At 42.2% G+C, this 16177-nt stretch overlaps 1 protein-coding gene across 1 annotated transcript in view; it reads right to left on the reverse strand.

The window, feature by feature from the left end:
- The window catches only part of EIF2AK4 (eukaryotic translation initiation factor 2 alpha kinase 4), a 105380-nt gene that overhangs the window by 33584 nt on the left and 55619 nt on the right, over nt 1-16177 (reverse strand). The window contains exons 16-23 of the mRNA XM_037056095.1: nt 14773-14877; nt 12611-12668; nt 11762-11841; nt 9123-9224; nt 7079-7132; nt 3185-3421; nt 1868-1943; nt 1043-1164 (exon numbers count right to left, since the gene is read on the reverse strand). Coding sequence (XP_036911990.1) covers nt 1043-1164; nt 1868-1943; nt 3185-3421; nt 7079-7132; nt 9123-9224; nt 11762-11841; nt 12611-12668; nt 14773-14877 — 834 coding nt within the window. The remainder of the gene's footprint in view (nt 1-1042; nt 1165-1867; nt 1944-3184; nt 3422-7078; nt 7133-9122; nt 9225-11761; nt 11842-12610; nt 12669-14772; nt 14878-16177) is intronic.

Below are 16177 nucleotides of genomic sequence, written 5' to 3' on the forward strand. Positions count from 1 at the left end.
AGGGAAGGAGAGAGGGAGCGAAGTATCAATGTGTGGTTGCCTCTTGTGAGTCCCCTGCTGGGAACTGGCCTGCAACCCAGGCATGTGCCCTGACTGGGAATCGAACCGCGATTGTGTGATAATTAAAAAATTTTTATTAAAAACTTTTCAGATTATTTTTTGAAAGGTTTAGTGATTTACAGTCCCATCAACAACATATGAAAGTACCTATTTTCTATGGCCTTGTCATCTCTGGATATTAATTTAAATATTTCTGTCAGTCTGATAGGTGAAGTGGAGATACTTTTGCTTGGTATTTCCTCATTATTAGTGAGGCTGAACATCTCAGTTTATCAGCCCTGTGCATTTTCTCTTTCGAGAATTGCCTGGTTATATCCTTTGCTCATTTCTCTACGTATAAGTGCTTTTGGGGATACAAGGAGTATGAAACTGTTGTCTTATGCATGTACAGTGCTACAGATGGGCTTCTCAGCAGTGAACACCAGGGAATGAATGACCTGTACGAGGGCTGCAGCCAGAGGGAGCCCGGGGGACCCAAAGACAGTGCGCATGAGCAAAGTTCAGCGCAGCACCCAGTTAGCAGGGACACTTGCTGTTCTAAGGATTTAATTGTTGTAGACATTAACAAGTCAGAAAGCTACCAAAGGTCTACCCAGGAAGTAGAGGAAAAAACTCCCCTTTTTTTGTCTCAGTTGGCCTGGTTAACTTGCTCTGCAGGGGCCACTTGGCAGAGCTCCACATCGAGGCACAGACGTGGCACCTTCAATGCAGGGCTCTGGTTTCTAGGGCCAAAAGCACTTGTGTGATTAGCAAGGAGGATGAACATAGGGTCAAACGATTACTAAATTTCAAGAATGCTCTCACCCTGATAACTTCCTTAAAAATATGTTGTCTAAGGGTGACATGTAGAATCTACATTGTAGATCGTAAGTTCAGACAAAAAAGCAAAACAGAAAGATCAGTGGGGCGGGTACACCTGTAACAGTGGTGCCACCCCTGCGACCAGACATGGTATCCAAACCATCAGCAGAGAGAGCCTCACCCGTAGATCAAAAGGAAGCATCACCAGCATCCCGCTGTGGTCCATGAATAAGGCAGCTTCGTTGTGCTCGTATGTTTGCCTGTTTCGGGGAAGCAGTAGTGGGGTGCACAACTGAACAGCTCCTACACCAAATTAGAAAAAAAATCAATCATCAGATTCTCATCCTCTCTAGGAGGCAAGTTAAAATGAACACAAACCTGACAGACATCCCCAGCTACAGGGACTGTGGGAATCATCACTAGTCTGTGGTCAGTTCTCAATGGACAGCTCACCTAAGGTTAACTCTGTCAATTTAGTTCTATATTCTGACTTCGCAAACCAGCTGTACTTTAATAGCAAGGTTGTAATATTAAAATCTGTTTATTCTGCACTAGGCAGGTGGCTCAGCTGGTTGGAGCATCATTCCGTGCACCAAAGGCTGCAAGTTTGATTCCCGGTGAGGGCACATCCCTAGGTTGTGGGTTTAACCCCTAGTCAGGGGGTGTATGGGAGGCAACCGACTGACGCATCTCTCCCGCATCGATGTTTCTCTCCATCTCTTTCTCTCTTCCCCTCTCTCTAAAAATAAATAAATAAAATCCTTTAAAATCAATGAGCATATTCTCTGGTGAGGATTACAAATAAATTTAAAAAGTCTGTTTCTCCTCATCAAGCTGAGTTGTAAAAAATAAGCTTAAATTTCACATGATGTCAGTTGGCTGTAACTGAACCTAAAAGTAAAATATAATTGCACCCAAATCTATCATTAACTGCTTTTTCTAACAGTACTTTTTAATGCTGAAAAAAACATCTTTTGAGAAAACATGATTTTTCAAAAAAACATACCATGTCTTTTAAAGATGCGGATGACGGTTTCACAGACATGCTGCTGTATCTTGGCTGTACGGATTGAAAAGCTTCCCTAGAATATGACCAATTAAAATGTCATCAAAACCTAATCAGAGGGATCGCCTATCATAGTAACCTGTGGCTGCAGTCAGCACTACATGGCTTACTCTGAGGATCAGAGAAGAGATTTCAACAAGTCAGTCCCTTTTTGAACACATTCAAGGAAGAAGAAACCAGAAGTCTTACAAGGAATGCATCCTGCTTGAGGAGGGCCAGCTGGGGTCAAAGTCCAAGCCCCCTAACATGGATATCTGCCCTTCAGAGAGAGAGAGCTGGTCACATCTGCCCTTTCTCCCTGAGGAGCTGGGGGCACCCCAGAGCGATCACGTCCCTAACAGCTTCAGGTCCCCTCCCATACACTAAGGTGACTCACTGTGGGCTCCTCAAAAGACAAATGGCACTTAGATGTTTTGTAAACAGTTGTCCTTTTCACTTGCTTCTTATTAGAAAAGTAGTACCATTTCATTGGAGAAAATTTAGAAATAACAGAGAAGCAAAAAGGCAAAACAGTCACCCATAATTAGGTATCTTTCTAATACTGCCAACCAGAAAACTGGCCCCTAAAATCTATACTGATCTTCCACAAACCTCATCTCTACTTCCTCTACTACCCCTTTGAAGTTATATCATATTTGAGCATGTAGAAACTTAGACGATATAACAGAAATCTGTTATCATCCAATCTGTTAAAATTTATCAAATTTTAACATTTTGCTATAATTTTGCTATACTGTTTCATATCATGTTTTTTTCATGTTGTTTGTTTTTATAAAGAAAACGTTGATAGCTCCCAAACCTGGCTATGCTTCAGAAACCACCTGGGACCTTTTTACACCCCTGGAGTACCTCATCCCCGGAGATTCTGTCACTAGAATGGATGCAGGGCCTGGACACCTGTTCTGCCAAAGGGTCTCCCAGGTGTTCTGATGTGCAGCCAGCACCTGGAGCTGCTGATTGTGTGATCTGTATCTGAGCTGGCTGGGTGCTTTTGGCTCTGGGCAGCAGGGCCAAGGCTCAGACTCTAAAAGCACTCCTTCGGTGAGTAGAGAGGGGGTGGATCAGGAATTCCTTAGAGTAAGTGATTAAAAGTGTGGTTCTTCCCAGAATAATGCATATGCATACATTCTGCATACACAGACCTCAGACTGAGAATTTATGTTGGAGGCCTTAAAGGAATCCGTGAAAAGTAAGAAACTGACTTGATCCTTCTGTGAACCAGGTTAAGCGCTCTACGGAAGCCCAGCTTAAGTCCACCTTCAGTATATCGCTGTCATAGGTGTAATCGATGGCAGGCGGGATCCGCTGGGAGAAGATCTGGGCCATCATAGTGCGATAGGCCTTCCCGTCCACGTTGGCCAGGGTGTGGTGCAGCACCTCGTGCAGCTCTGATTCCTCCATCTGGGGTGGGGGCAGCAGCTCACTCTTGAGCAGTTCCGTGGCTGTGGGCCGCTTCGCTGGGTCGTGGTTCAACAGCCAGGAGATGACAGATTTCTGTAACAAAACCCAGGCATACTGGTGATGGGAAGCAACAGCTGATGCTCACAATTCTCCTGACAAGCCAGTAGTTGTTGCAGTCAAAGAAAAGACACTGCATTTCTTGCACTTAGTGGGTGCATTTTAATTTCTGAAGTCTCTGAATCTGTCATTTTCCCCCTGTACTTCAATATGGTCATAGTGTTGCACAACAATGTACCATATTTTGCTGTGTATAATGCACTCCCATGTATAAATGCATGCCCATGTTTTTGTGTGTGTTATACACAGGATTATTATATCCATGGTATATAATCATTTTACCCATGTATAATGCACATCTTTATTTCTCCCTCAAAAATTTGGGCAAAAAGTGGGTATTACACACAGCAAAATAGGTTGTATTAGTATTCCTTAAAAGACAGAGGCCCAGCCCTGGTTGGTGTGGCTCAGTGGACAGAATGCTGGCTTGCAAACCAAAGGGTGGCTGGTTCAATTCCCAGTCAGGGCACATGCCTGGGATGCGGACTAGGTCCCCATTAGGGGATGTGTGAGAGGCAAGCATGCATTGATGTTTCCCTCCTTTTCTCTCTCCTTCCCTTCCCCTCTCTCTAGAAAATAAATAAATAAAACCTTAAAAAAAAAAGAAAGAAAGAAGACTTCCAGGAAGTCCAGGAAACTCAGAGTTCCAAAGAAATGGGACTTGAGGAGGAATAACACCAAGACACATCATAATTAAAATACCCAAGATTAAACATAAGGAGAGAATCTTAAAAGCAGCAAGAGGAAAGGGGAGAGATACCCACAAAGGGGTTCCCATCAGACTGTCAGCTGATTTCTCAAAAGAAACTTTGTTGGCAAGCAGTGTCTGGAAAGAAGTATTCAAAGACATGAAAGGCAAGGACCTACATCCAAGATGGCTGTACCCAGCAAAGCTTTCATTTAGAATGGAAGGGCAGACAAAGTGCTTCCCAGATAAGGTCAAATTAAAGGAGTTCATCACCACCAAGCCCTTATTATATGAAATGTTAAAGGGACTTATCTAAGAAACAGGAGATCAAGAACTATGACCAGTAAAATGACAACAAGCTCACAACTATCAACAACTGAACCTAAAAACAAAACCCCCAAAACTAAGCCAATAACTAGAGTAGGAACAGAATGACAGAAATGGAGATCACATGGAGGGTTGTCAGCACGGAGAGAGAGGGGAAAGAATGGGGGAAAAGGTACAGGGAATAAGAATCATAAATGGTGGGTAAAGAATAGATGGGGAGGTTAGGAATAGTAGAGGAAATGGTGAAGCCAAAGAACTTATACGTATAACCCATGGACATGAACTAAGGTGGGAGGCATGCTGGAAGGTGGGAGGGAGTGCAGGGCAGAGGGGGATAAAGGGGAGAGAAAAATTGGGACACCTATAATAGCATAATCAATAAAATATACTGAAAAATGTGAGCATATAAAACAAACACCTTTATGTGTCTAATTTTAGTTCAAATTACAATGTGTAGGATCTGCTGGGATCCTTAAAGCAGTGTAAAACACTTTATTTTTATTTTTTCTTTACCATTTGTTACCTATATTGATACCATTCGCTTGAGTTCTCTTGATTACGTCACTCTATACCTTCACAGCTACTATCTCATTAAGCGGGGACAACCTGAAGGTAATATAAACCTTTGAAAGTTCCTCAGTGATTCTTAATTCTCTTGTTTATAATAAAGATTTATAAAGAATTTGAGGAACATCTGAGACCAGAAAAATCTCATTTTTTAGATTAATTCTATTAAGCATTTTCTAATTATATGTTTAATATACGCTCCCCCCAAACTCCTACCCGAGTCTTAGCCTGAAATAAGAAGACTGGTAATTGTCTTTCATGCAAAGAAAGGAACGGACATGATACAACGTTTATGAAAAGTCACATCAAATTACACTGGTAGAAACAACAGCCTACTCAGCAAAACAGACCCTGTTATCTCGCTTAATTCCTGTGTGTGGCGAACGTGTGGCACACGCGTCCGTGAGCGCCTTCTGTGCTGCCTCATTCCAGACCAAAGGCGCTGCCTGCGCGGTGGGGAGTGGCGGCGGCGCAGGCTGCGCTGTCAGGTTTACACAGTCCACACGCAAATGATGCTCCAGGGCACCTGGTCCACACCTGTGACGGAGACCAATCTCTACCGTGGGGAACGGTTTGGATAGTTGCTCTCCCGTTTGTAGTGTGATACAATTCCTGAGCCACCGGAGCTACCAATAGGTGGAAGTTCTGAGTAAGACTGCTCTTGTTATAGGGAAAGGCTATGAAATGAACATTTTCTTATGATATCCAGAAACACAGAAAATGACTCAGTTCAAAAAATGATAACTAACAAAGGAAGTGGAAACACAACTCAATGTATTTTCTAATTGTTCTTTACTAATTCAATTGATGATGCAGAATTGGTCCCTTGAGCTATAAATGTCATGTTAAGAATTACAGGATGTTAAGGCTGATAATATAAATACAGGGTATTTAACCCCTTTATTTTTTCAGGCGAGGAAAATGAAAGTCTGGAAAAGTGAATTGTCCACCCACATACATAATCAATAAGCAAGAAATAGCAAATTAATACCATTTTCTAGTTAGGTTTCTGTTCTCAACAGTAATAGTCACTCACTGCTTAAAGACAGGGATACATCCTGAGAAGTGAGTCCTTAGGCACTTCTGTCACTGAGAACACCACCAAGTGCACTTACACAGACCTCGGTGGGGCAGCCGCTACCTAACTGTGCTGCTCTGCTTCCACACCACGGGCGGCGCAGTGGGTTTGCTCCCACCAGCTCCACCACAAACGCGCAATGCGCTGTGCTACAACGTTAAGATGGCTATGATGTCACTAGGTGAGAGGAATTTTTCAGTCCCATTACAGTCTTAATGGGACCTTAATGGGACCTGTTGTATACGTAGTCCTTTGCTGACCCAGTTATGTGACGCATGACTGTTAGTTAAGATGGAATTTTACCATGATTATAATTGTTAAGAAAGCTCAGTTTAAGGAATAAACAACCATATAATATGAGTCACCATGAATGCTTCACTGACACAAACAACCAAGAAGACATACATGCCAGAAGTATCAATTCTGTAATTATTCTTTCATATTGACTGGATGACACTATGAACCTATGACAAATTACATACCCACACACACTAAGATATTTATAGCATGGAGGAGGAATTATTTTGCTTTAAAAATCTGTAACTTCAGACTGTCCAGTCTGCCCCTTTATAATCTGAGCTACTTGAACCACAAAACAGAACAGAATTATAGTTTTAAATTATTTTTCTTTTCTTAAAGTCCCAACCTTTCTCTAAAATGATGAGCTGCATAAGCATTCTGTTTTTTTCAACAGCTATGGCAAGGTTCTAAATAACACTTCAAAGGCACAATGAACCAAACAAAAGAACCCTATAGTTTGTTAACTGTCTGTGCCAGTCCTTGGCATTTTTTGTAATGTATTTCAAGGTTAGTAACATTTTAAGTGCTCCATCTTTTGATTTTTTTCTCCCCATGTTATTCCCAGGATACAAGAGAATGAGTGGCAGAAGATTACTAGTTGAAAAAAAGAAAAAAGAAAAACAGTAATTAAAACCCAAGTGTGAAGACAGTATTTAAAGTATCTGAAAATTACCTGCTTTGTATGCTCTTCATCATCGAAGTCTTCTGGAAACTTAGGTGAAGTGGCCTAAAAAATATTACATTCAATCAGCAAGTGCGTGGCAGACTGCCACAGCTGACGCATTTATTCACTAGAGATAAGAAGAATCAAAACACAGAAATGAAAATCTGCTAACCAGGGAAGACTGAGGGGTCCCTTTCTTGAAACCCAATGCCCATTCTTCCAAGTACATACATAGTATGTTTTTATTTAAAAAAGATGTTATTTATTTATTTTTAGAGAGAGGAGAAGGGAGGGAAAAAGAAAGGGAAAGAAACATCAATGTGTATTTGCCTGTCATACATCCCTTAGGGGGACCTAGCCTGCAACACAGACCTGTTCCCTGACTAGGAATTGATCCAGCGACCCTTTGGTTTTTTAGGCCTGAGCTCAATCCACTGAGCCACACCAGCCAGGGCCATACATACTATTTTAATGCAAACTTTTCCTAAATGACAGCTTAGGTGATAGAATGCACCTTATCTGAGGACAAAGTATTTAAAAATTTAATGGTTTCAGAGAAGGACAAAGTAGCTTTATTAAACACCAGGTGAAAAAAAGCAAAAACACAACACCACCAACACAGAGTAAGAGAAAAGCATTAACTGAAACATCTGCTTCCCCAGAAGTTCTCATCCTTCTGATACATAAGACCCTAATCATAACATCAACTTGGCAGTTGAGATATTCTTGAAATGAGGGAACAAACATGAATTTTAACAAAAGAAAGGTACTTCATCGAAGACCTAATCCTCTAAGACCGTTTCAAGTCAAGGGAAGGGCACAGTAATGGCTTTATTCACTCCACTACTCTATGAACACAGGTGTCCACACTATACTGGCAGTAAAATTCTTCCAGAGTTTCCAAAACACTGTCTTGCTCTGCTCAGGAAGGAGGAGAAAAACTCTCAATATCTCTTGCTCATGAATATGTAAATCTAAATCACTCTTGTCTGAACCTTACTCTCCACTTTCATCTTAATGCTTTTTCGAATGAGTACCCTTGACCTCACACATTGTTAACATTAGTCTCTTTTTAGTTTGGGCAATAACAGAGGCGAGGATCAATCCCAAGAACACAAATGGAAATTTCACTGGGGAAAAGTTCAAGTGGCTGATATTTTTCCCAGAGCCCTTTTAATTTCTGGACATGGTGGTTTTCTTTAGGTACCAGGAAGAACCTTTAATTTCTAGAACTAAATATCCATTATCCTCATAACCTATCCTCACTAACGTAACTATATCAATTTTATTAAAAACTTCTTGGATTCTGGCCCTGGCTGGCGTAGCTCAGTGGATTGAGTGTGGGCCTGCGAACCAGACGATCGTGGTTCAATTCCCAGTCAGGGACCATGCCTGGGTTGCAGGCCGGTTCCTTGTAGGCTAACTACCAGCAGGGGATGCACAAAAGGCAACCATACATTGATGTTTCCCTCTCTCCTTCCCCTCTAAAGATATATAAATAAGTAAAATCTTAAAAAAATAAAATAAAAAAACTTCTTGGATTCCTCCTTTGTTTTGAAATTAGAAATAGCCCTGGTTGGGGTGATTCAGTGGCTGAGCACCAGCCTGTGAAACAGGAGGCTGTTGGTTCAATTTTCAGTCAGGGCATATGCCTGGGTTGCGGGCCAGTCCCTAGTTGTGGGGGGTGTGATTAATTTTTCTGTCACATATTGATGTTTCTCTTTCTTCCTTCTTTCCCCTCTCTAAAAATAAATAAAGTCTCTAAAAATATTAAATTAAATTAAAACATAAATCTCTCAAGAGTTAAAAAAAAACAAAACTATAACCTAGCAATTCTCCAAGGAGGATTTCTAAAAATAAACAAAAGTGAGGAGTTTCTCATTATTGGAGGTGTGTAAGAGGTAGATTTCCATTTATTAGAAATTTAGAAAATCATAGCAGGATCGCCTCTTCTGTATTATAAATACCAGAAAAATACTCCACAGTGAATTCTGACATCCATGCTAAGATTCAGGTCACTGGAAAGTGAAGCACTGAAGCACCGGATACGTACATCTCTGAGCTGGTTGAGAACGAAGACCCTTTCTGAGGCCGTAACCATGGGGCGATAGGACATCTCAAAAAAGATGATTCCCAGGCTGAAGAGATCCACTTTCTGGGGAGGAAAAAGAATTGTATTTAGAGAGCCTTAATCTGAAGCATTATTTACTAGGGAATTATCTCCCAAGTGCCATTAATTGGAATTAAAATCTGTATAAGTGTAAAACAAGCCAATTAGAAAACAATTAGTTTCTTCTAAAGAAGCATAGGTATAAAATACAGATGAGATTAAATATTTGGCATGACTTCTCAACATTTTCCTTGAAAATTAATTGTAACAGACATAGGTAGCCACTGTTCAACCATGGAGAATAATTACTAAAGAGCAAGGACAATCAAGGTTTGTCGTAAGAATTTGCTTTGCATTTTTATTAGTCTCACAAGGGAAACAGACCAAAATCTGTGGCTAATAGCAAAGATTCATTGCCAAGCCACACCAGTGAGGCAGAGGAATGGCACAACAGAAAGACCACGTGAGAAACCCTAACAAAATATTGAAGTGCAAGTAAAAAGGAGAAAGGTCAAGTCAGCGCAGTGTCAGACCGGGAGCTGCCGGCGGGCAGGCCGGCGGGCAGACGCATGGCAATGGCACCCAGGCACAGAAGCTACTTTCCAGAAGAATTCCAGAATAAATCTGGATTCAGGAGTGGCAGGAAAGCCTCTCTATAACCAGTGACCTCTGAAGCCTTAAAAAAAAAAACACATTTACTGTGGCATTTCCTACACCTGTTCGCTGTAGAAAATGTGGAGCATACAAAAAAGCATCACGAATCAAGAGGCAAGCACCTGCAATCAGACTACGCAGGCAGAGTCACTAGTGCTGTCTAAGACGCGCCCATTCCGTGCTCTTGAAAATGCACACGCTCTGAGACTAGAACTGTGATGCTCCGTGTAACTCCTATTCCCTTAACATGGTGAGAGGATTTTAAAATACTGTATCACTTTTCCAAAACAAGCTTCTAGAATATGACTGTAATGTCACACAGTATTCAATTATGTGGACATCCCATAATTTATTTAACCAGTGCCCTATTTTTAAGCACTTTCGTCATTTTTCAGTTATAAATACTACTATGGAGAGTGCCTTCTACAGCCATCTTTTTCCTTCGGGTACATTTCAAAAGGTGGACGGCTGGGCCCAGGGGCAGAGGCCTGTTGAGGCCTCCCTCATGCTATTCCATCCTGTACTCAGAAAGACGACACTGAAGACCCCTCCATTCCCAGTGGGTGCATGTGCATCTCCACATACTCCCACTCCGGAGGCGTATTTGAGGTTTGTGCCAACTTCCTGTCACTGCCCAGCGCTCCCTGCTGGAGCCAAAACCCACGCTTGTGTTTCCACTACAAACCTAAAAATATACTTTGATGTCAACTGCCTGCCTAACATATTTTTAAAATTTAGCCCCGCACTGTTGCCCTCAGTGATCTCATCCAGTCTCATGGTTTTACATCTCATCTGTGTGCTGATGAGTCAAATTTTGTACCTGACTCTGACCTTTCTCAGTCCTGAGCTTTGAGTCCCTCACAACCTACTGGACATCTCCAGTTGACATTCTCATGAGGCATTTCAAACTTACCATAACATGTCTCAAATGAAATTTCCCTGCCATCGTTTCCTCCTTCTCCATGTTTTTTCTCAGGTTTCCTCATCTCATCCACCTTCCCTTCCCTCAGCTGCCCAGAAACCTGAGCAGTGCCGTTTTCCTTCCCTTTCATCACCCAAATCCACTTCATGAGGAAAACCTGTCAATTACCCCCAAATGCATCTCTTACCTGCATGCTTCTCCCCATCTCACCACTCTGCTCCACCTATCAGCTGCTCCACCTGGACTTCTCCAAAGCCTCCAGCAGCAGCCAGAAAGAACCCTTCCTCAAGGTCCTTCGGGGTCTCCCTATGCACATTCCTCATCACTGTTAAGCTGGCCCTGCAAGATGGGACCCCTGCCTTCCTGTCCCGCTTCACTTCATGCCTCTCTCCCCATTGCTCACCACACTGTAGGCACACAGACCTTCTTTTGGCTGCCTTCAATGTGCCAAGCTAGCATCAGGTGTCCTCTCTTCATGCTTGCTCCTTCTGCCTCATTCCTTGTTCCCCTCAGGCATGTTCCAGACTCCACCTTTATATGGCGCTTCCCTTCTCTTCTATCCTAAAAGTCATTGTCTTAGAAAAGCTGTCTCTGGTCTAATCTAAAGATGATGTCCCTGTTGTTCTCTGGTGATTGGACTCCTTTTTTTCTTAGCTCGCACTGGATAAGCTCCTTGAGGGCTGGAAGGAGATATTTGTCCTATTACTTGACTACCTTATTCCTTGCATTTCTGGGGCCCGGCTAGACCCAGGTTAGTTCAAGTCTTCTTGGAATGGATGAAGGGACTGTAATTCTCTGCAGCACTGTGCCAGCTCAGTCACTGTCCTCGGGCAACACATGTCCTGTTCAGTGTGGTCACTCAATGTACATGTGAATACATATCAAGTGAATAAATGTTCATGACTATTTCAGCTGGGAACTAAACCCCAAATCCAGTGACCTTAACGTTCTTATTAACACCCCACTCTTGAGACCTTTTCTTCTCCCCCCAAAGCTTGCCCTTTACCTGGTTGTACGCAGATTTGGTGCTTCCTTGGACCTCTGGGCTTACATACAGAGCAGTGCCAACCATCCCAGTCAAATGACCTGCGTGGAAGAAGGCGAGGGAAGGCTTTCCAATGATAGGACTTAGGTATGAGGCAAATTTTTATTAAAAGGAAAGAAAAGGTTTCTTAAGAATGAGGCGTGCTCTGTTCATTGTTCACACTATTCACAGGAAGCAGCAGTGTGCATTTCATAAAGTGATTAACACTAAGTCACATTCGGCCACGGCCTCTGCAGAGGAGAGGCGGTGCCAGACAGAAGAGGCGCTGGCCCAGGTCATGAGGCAGCCGCACATTACCACGTGGGGTCAGACACAGGGTAACTGCCTACCCCGGGAGCCAGTTAATCTAACTGAAGTTTTAATTTCCTAGCTTGCTGAAGGAAAACTGAAAAGGAAGAAATAATGAAAGCATTTTCATAATTTTGTGAATTTAATGAGTAATTATAATTTGCTTTAGGATAAAATCTTCACAGATGAAAAAGAAGTTTCAGATTAAGAAATTCTATACTGTGTTGTATACTTAAAAATTTCCTAAGAGGGTAGAGGTCTTATGTTAAGTGTTCTGATCACAAACTAACTAACTAAATAAATAATCATAAAATAACACTAAATAAAATGGCAGGCGAAAGCTTTTGGAGGTGATGAATGTTTCTAACAGAGATGACGGTGATGGTTTCACAGTGTGTATCTATCTCTCCAAAGTCCTCAGGCTGCACACACTACATACATACAACTTTTTAGATGTGAAAATATAAGAGAAAAAAATTCGTGGTCTGTTTTTTAATACATGAATTAAATACATTGATTTACCTGAAGGGTCTGATTTAATTACATGATCTCCTGATGCATCATCCTGTTTGCCATCAGCCTAAAAATAAAAGTAGGCCAAACATCCCATTAAAATGTTATATTATTCCATAGGAATGGCTTATCCATTTCTATATGAAGACTGAATGAAGAATACCACACAGCAACCAGAATAATTATAATGATGCTTTTTTTGAGCTTTAAATTTTTTTGTTTAGTAGGCTCACTAATGCAGAGCTTACCAAAAACCCATTAGGATCAAGAAGGGCAATTCACGATAGAACGCCTTCTTTGTGGCAGGAACCCCTGGAAGCTAATAGACACAAATGCCAAAGCGACCTATTCACTAGGAAGAGTAAGAATATATTAACCACCACCACTGCCTCACTTTCGAACTTTCCATCTCTCCCATTCACTTGGGTCAATTTTTATTTATTTTTTCCTAGAGGCTGGTCACCAACTCTCCACTATCATTGCTAATACCTCTTAAGTAGCCTTACCTTCTTCCACAGTATCTGCCCCAGTGCAGGCTCACATATTACCCTAAATCACTATTTTGCTGACATCACTCCGTAGGTCGCTGTTACAAGCACCATCACCAATACTGGCAGCTTTAACATTCTCAGTGCCTGGCACTGTCCAGGTGCTGGACCTGTGTCCTTACTTTATCCTGCTGACAGCTGTCTGAAGTAGGTACTAGTATTAGGCACCTCTCACATGTGAGTTATTGAGAGGTTAACCAACGTGCCCAACATCACACTGCAGAGAAGTGGCAGAGGCAGGATTCCTGCCCAGGCCAGTGGGCCCCCCAGTGCTGCGCGCGTATCAACCTCACTTTGTAAGCTCCCCAGAAAGCGAGTTAAATTCTTTAGTTTGCGCATCAAGATCCCTATCACTTAGCCCTTCCTGGTTCTTAGGACTCTTCGCGGAATGCTCTGTTCCGGTCAGGTGCATGTTCTTACTGACCCCCTTTCATATCTTCCCTCACTGCTCCTTCTAACCTCTTCTGTTAATTTAGCTTCTATGTACCATTTACCCAAATGGATTATTTACCATTCATCCACACCCTGTTTTATTTTCTCTGACCATCTTTAGAATTCATGGCACTTACCACAGATTTTTGGCACTCAGTAACTCGGGTTTCCAATGCCAAGTAAAACTCCTCTCTGGCTCTCCAGGTCGGCCACCTCCACGACTCCTGACCTTCCACGCACTCTCTCACTGCCCTCCGACACCTCGTCATTTCAACCAACCAGACAACACGCTGGCCTTCAAACAATCACATCTGCTTGGTCCAGGGCCTTTGCTTACGCTGTTTTTGCTGGAACCCCCTTCCTGGCATCATTGCGCCCTGCACTCAAGCTTGGCCTGCTGGACTCCCACCCACCCTTTCAGGCTGGGCAGAAAACACACATTTGAAATGCTGTTTTCTTTCTTTTTTTTCTTTTTTAAATATTTTATTTATTTATCTTTCGAGGGGAAGGGAAGGAGAGAGGGAGAGAAACATCAATGTACGGTTGCCTTTCGTGCATCCCCTGCTGGGAGTTGGCCTGCAGGGAACTGGCCTGCAACCCAGGCATGTGCCCTGACTGGGAATCGAACTGCGATCGTCTGGTTCGCAAATGCTGTTTTCTTTGTACAGAATCGAGCCTTTACTGATTCTCATGGCCATGTGTAAATTTTCTCGTCTTTTACCCATACCACCATTTTGCTCATTTCATGTTATTTTAGCTTTATATATTAAAGGACTGCTCTACAGTGCTGTGCAGAAGAAACTCCTGTGGATTATATGTTGTCTAGGAGTGGTATTTTGTTTTTGAGCCTTATTTTATTAAACAAACTAAGCTCCTCAAGTGCAAAGCATCTAGCCCAGTGCCTGTGTGAGACCAAAATACAAATTATTTCATAATGTCTTTCACCTAAATATCAACACGATTACATCCTAAACTATGTCCCTCAAGTGGAATGCACTCACTAAAATGTATTCTCAATTGCAAAGCGCAGAAGATCATGTGTGCAGCTCACCCTTTCGACTTGTCTCACCTCCTGGGGCTATCACAGCAGAGTTCAGCGAACTCATTCTTGTCCTGCCTTCTAAGACTTTCATGACCATCGAGTCATGTAGGTCCATTTTCAGGGACAGTCTAATTTAGAAAAATACTCACAGCAAAGGGTAGATGGTCTGTCGCCAAACCGAAATCACCTATTTTTACATGGTCGTCGGAATCCAAAAAAATGTTGACAGGTTTCAAATCCCGGTGAATCATTCCCTGACAGAAGACAGCAAAGGAACCAAGTTTATAGTTATACCTGTTTCCTAATTTGAAAGGCCAGCCCAGTGACAGAATTGGATGCGTCTTCTCCCACAGACCACACTGGTCCACACCATTCATCTTCTGCAGTGTCTCTCCACGGTCCTGTCAATGACCTTGCCACAACCTCCCAGTCTACCTCCAAGGCCCTCTCCACCAGGCTCACAATTTTCTTTCTCTCCTTGCATCACAAAACCCCTGCTCTGGTCAGGGAGACAGACGCATACTAGTTTCATTCCTTCTTCTACTCCTTTCTTCACACTGTTTCCCCTGCTACAAGTTCTGGCTGTTCTCCACCCACTTGAATTGTACCAACATTTACAAGTGTCAACTTGTTCATGAAGCCTTCCACCGTAACTCTAACATCCAGCTTCCCATCCCCAGCACACAAGGGAGGAATTCAATGATTATTTGTTATGTGAACATGCTTTCTCCCCTTCCTAATGGCATTCTCGCAGTGATTATCGTTTCAGGTACTATAACGTAAGAGACAATTAAAACATACTGTGTGATCTCTTTTACCTTTACTCAAAGGTAAATTCTGGCTCCCTCAAAATACAAGAAGTCCCTCTCAAGTGTGGGGCTTGTCATGCACCCATGTCTCTCCGTATTTCTGGGTGTAGCACAATATTAGATACCCAACAAATGACTGGCAGGCACTGAGCAACGTCGTTCACACCCTCATGTCATTCTGACTTGCTCTAGGAATCGCCCTCCCACTCCACACATGTTCACGGGTTTCCTGCTAACTCAGAGGCTGGCAAACTTTTCCCCTAAAGGGCTAGAAAGTAAATATTCTAGACTTTATGGGCCATCGAATCTCTGTTGCAACCCCTCACTCCACGGTTGTGGCACAAAAATAGCAAGGCACGATGCAAATGCATGTGCGTGGCCCTGTTTTAGTGACACTTACTGATGGACCAGGAAATGTGGATTTCACAGAATTTTCATGTGTTATGGAATATTCTTCTTTTGATTTTTTTCTAACCACTTAAAAATGTAAAAGTCATTCTAGGCCAGGCCAGACTGTACATAAGGTGGGGTGGATTTGACCTGTGGGTCACAGTTTGCTGATCCTTGTTTTAATCTTCAATATTTTCTTTTAACTTTTATAATACTTTGTACTATTTTCTTTTGATACATTGTTCTAGTTCCTATAAAAATAGATTATTTCAATATACCCATAATTTTCCCTTTGTTTTTCTCCAATCTTACATTATTTTTAGGTCCTAAATTTTTTTTCATGTTTTTAAAAAAT

Source organism: Sturnira hondurensis, unplaced genomic scaffold (genome assembly GCF_014824575.4).
Source record: "Sturnira hondurensis isolate 20B ecotype Veracruz unplaced genomic scaffold, ASM1482457v3 Scaffold0008782, whole genome shotgun sequence".
NCBI lineage: Eukaryota > Metazoa > Chordata > Mammalia > Chiroptera > Phyllostomidae > Sturnira > Sturnira hondurensis.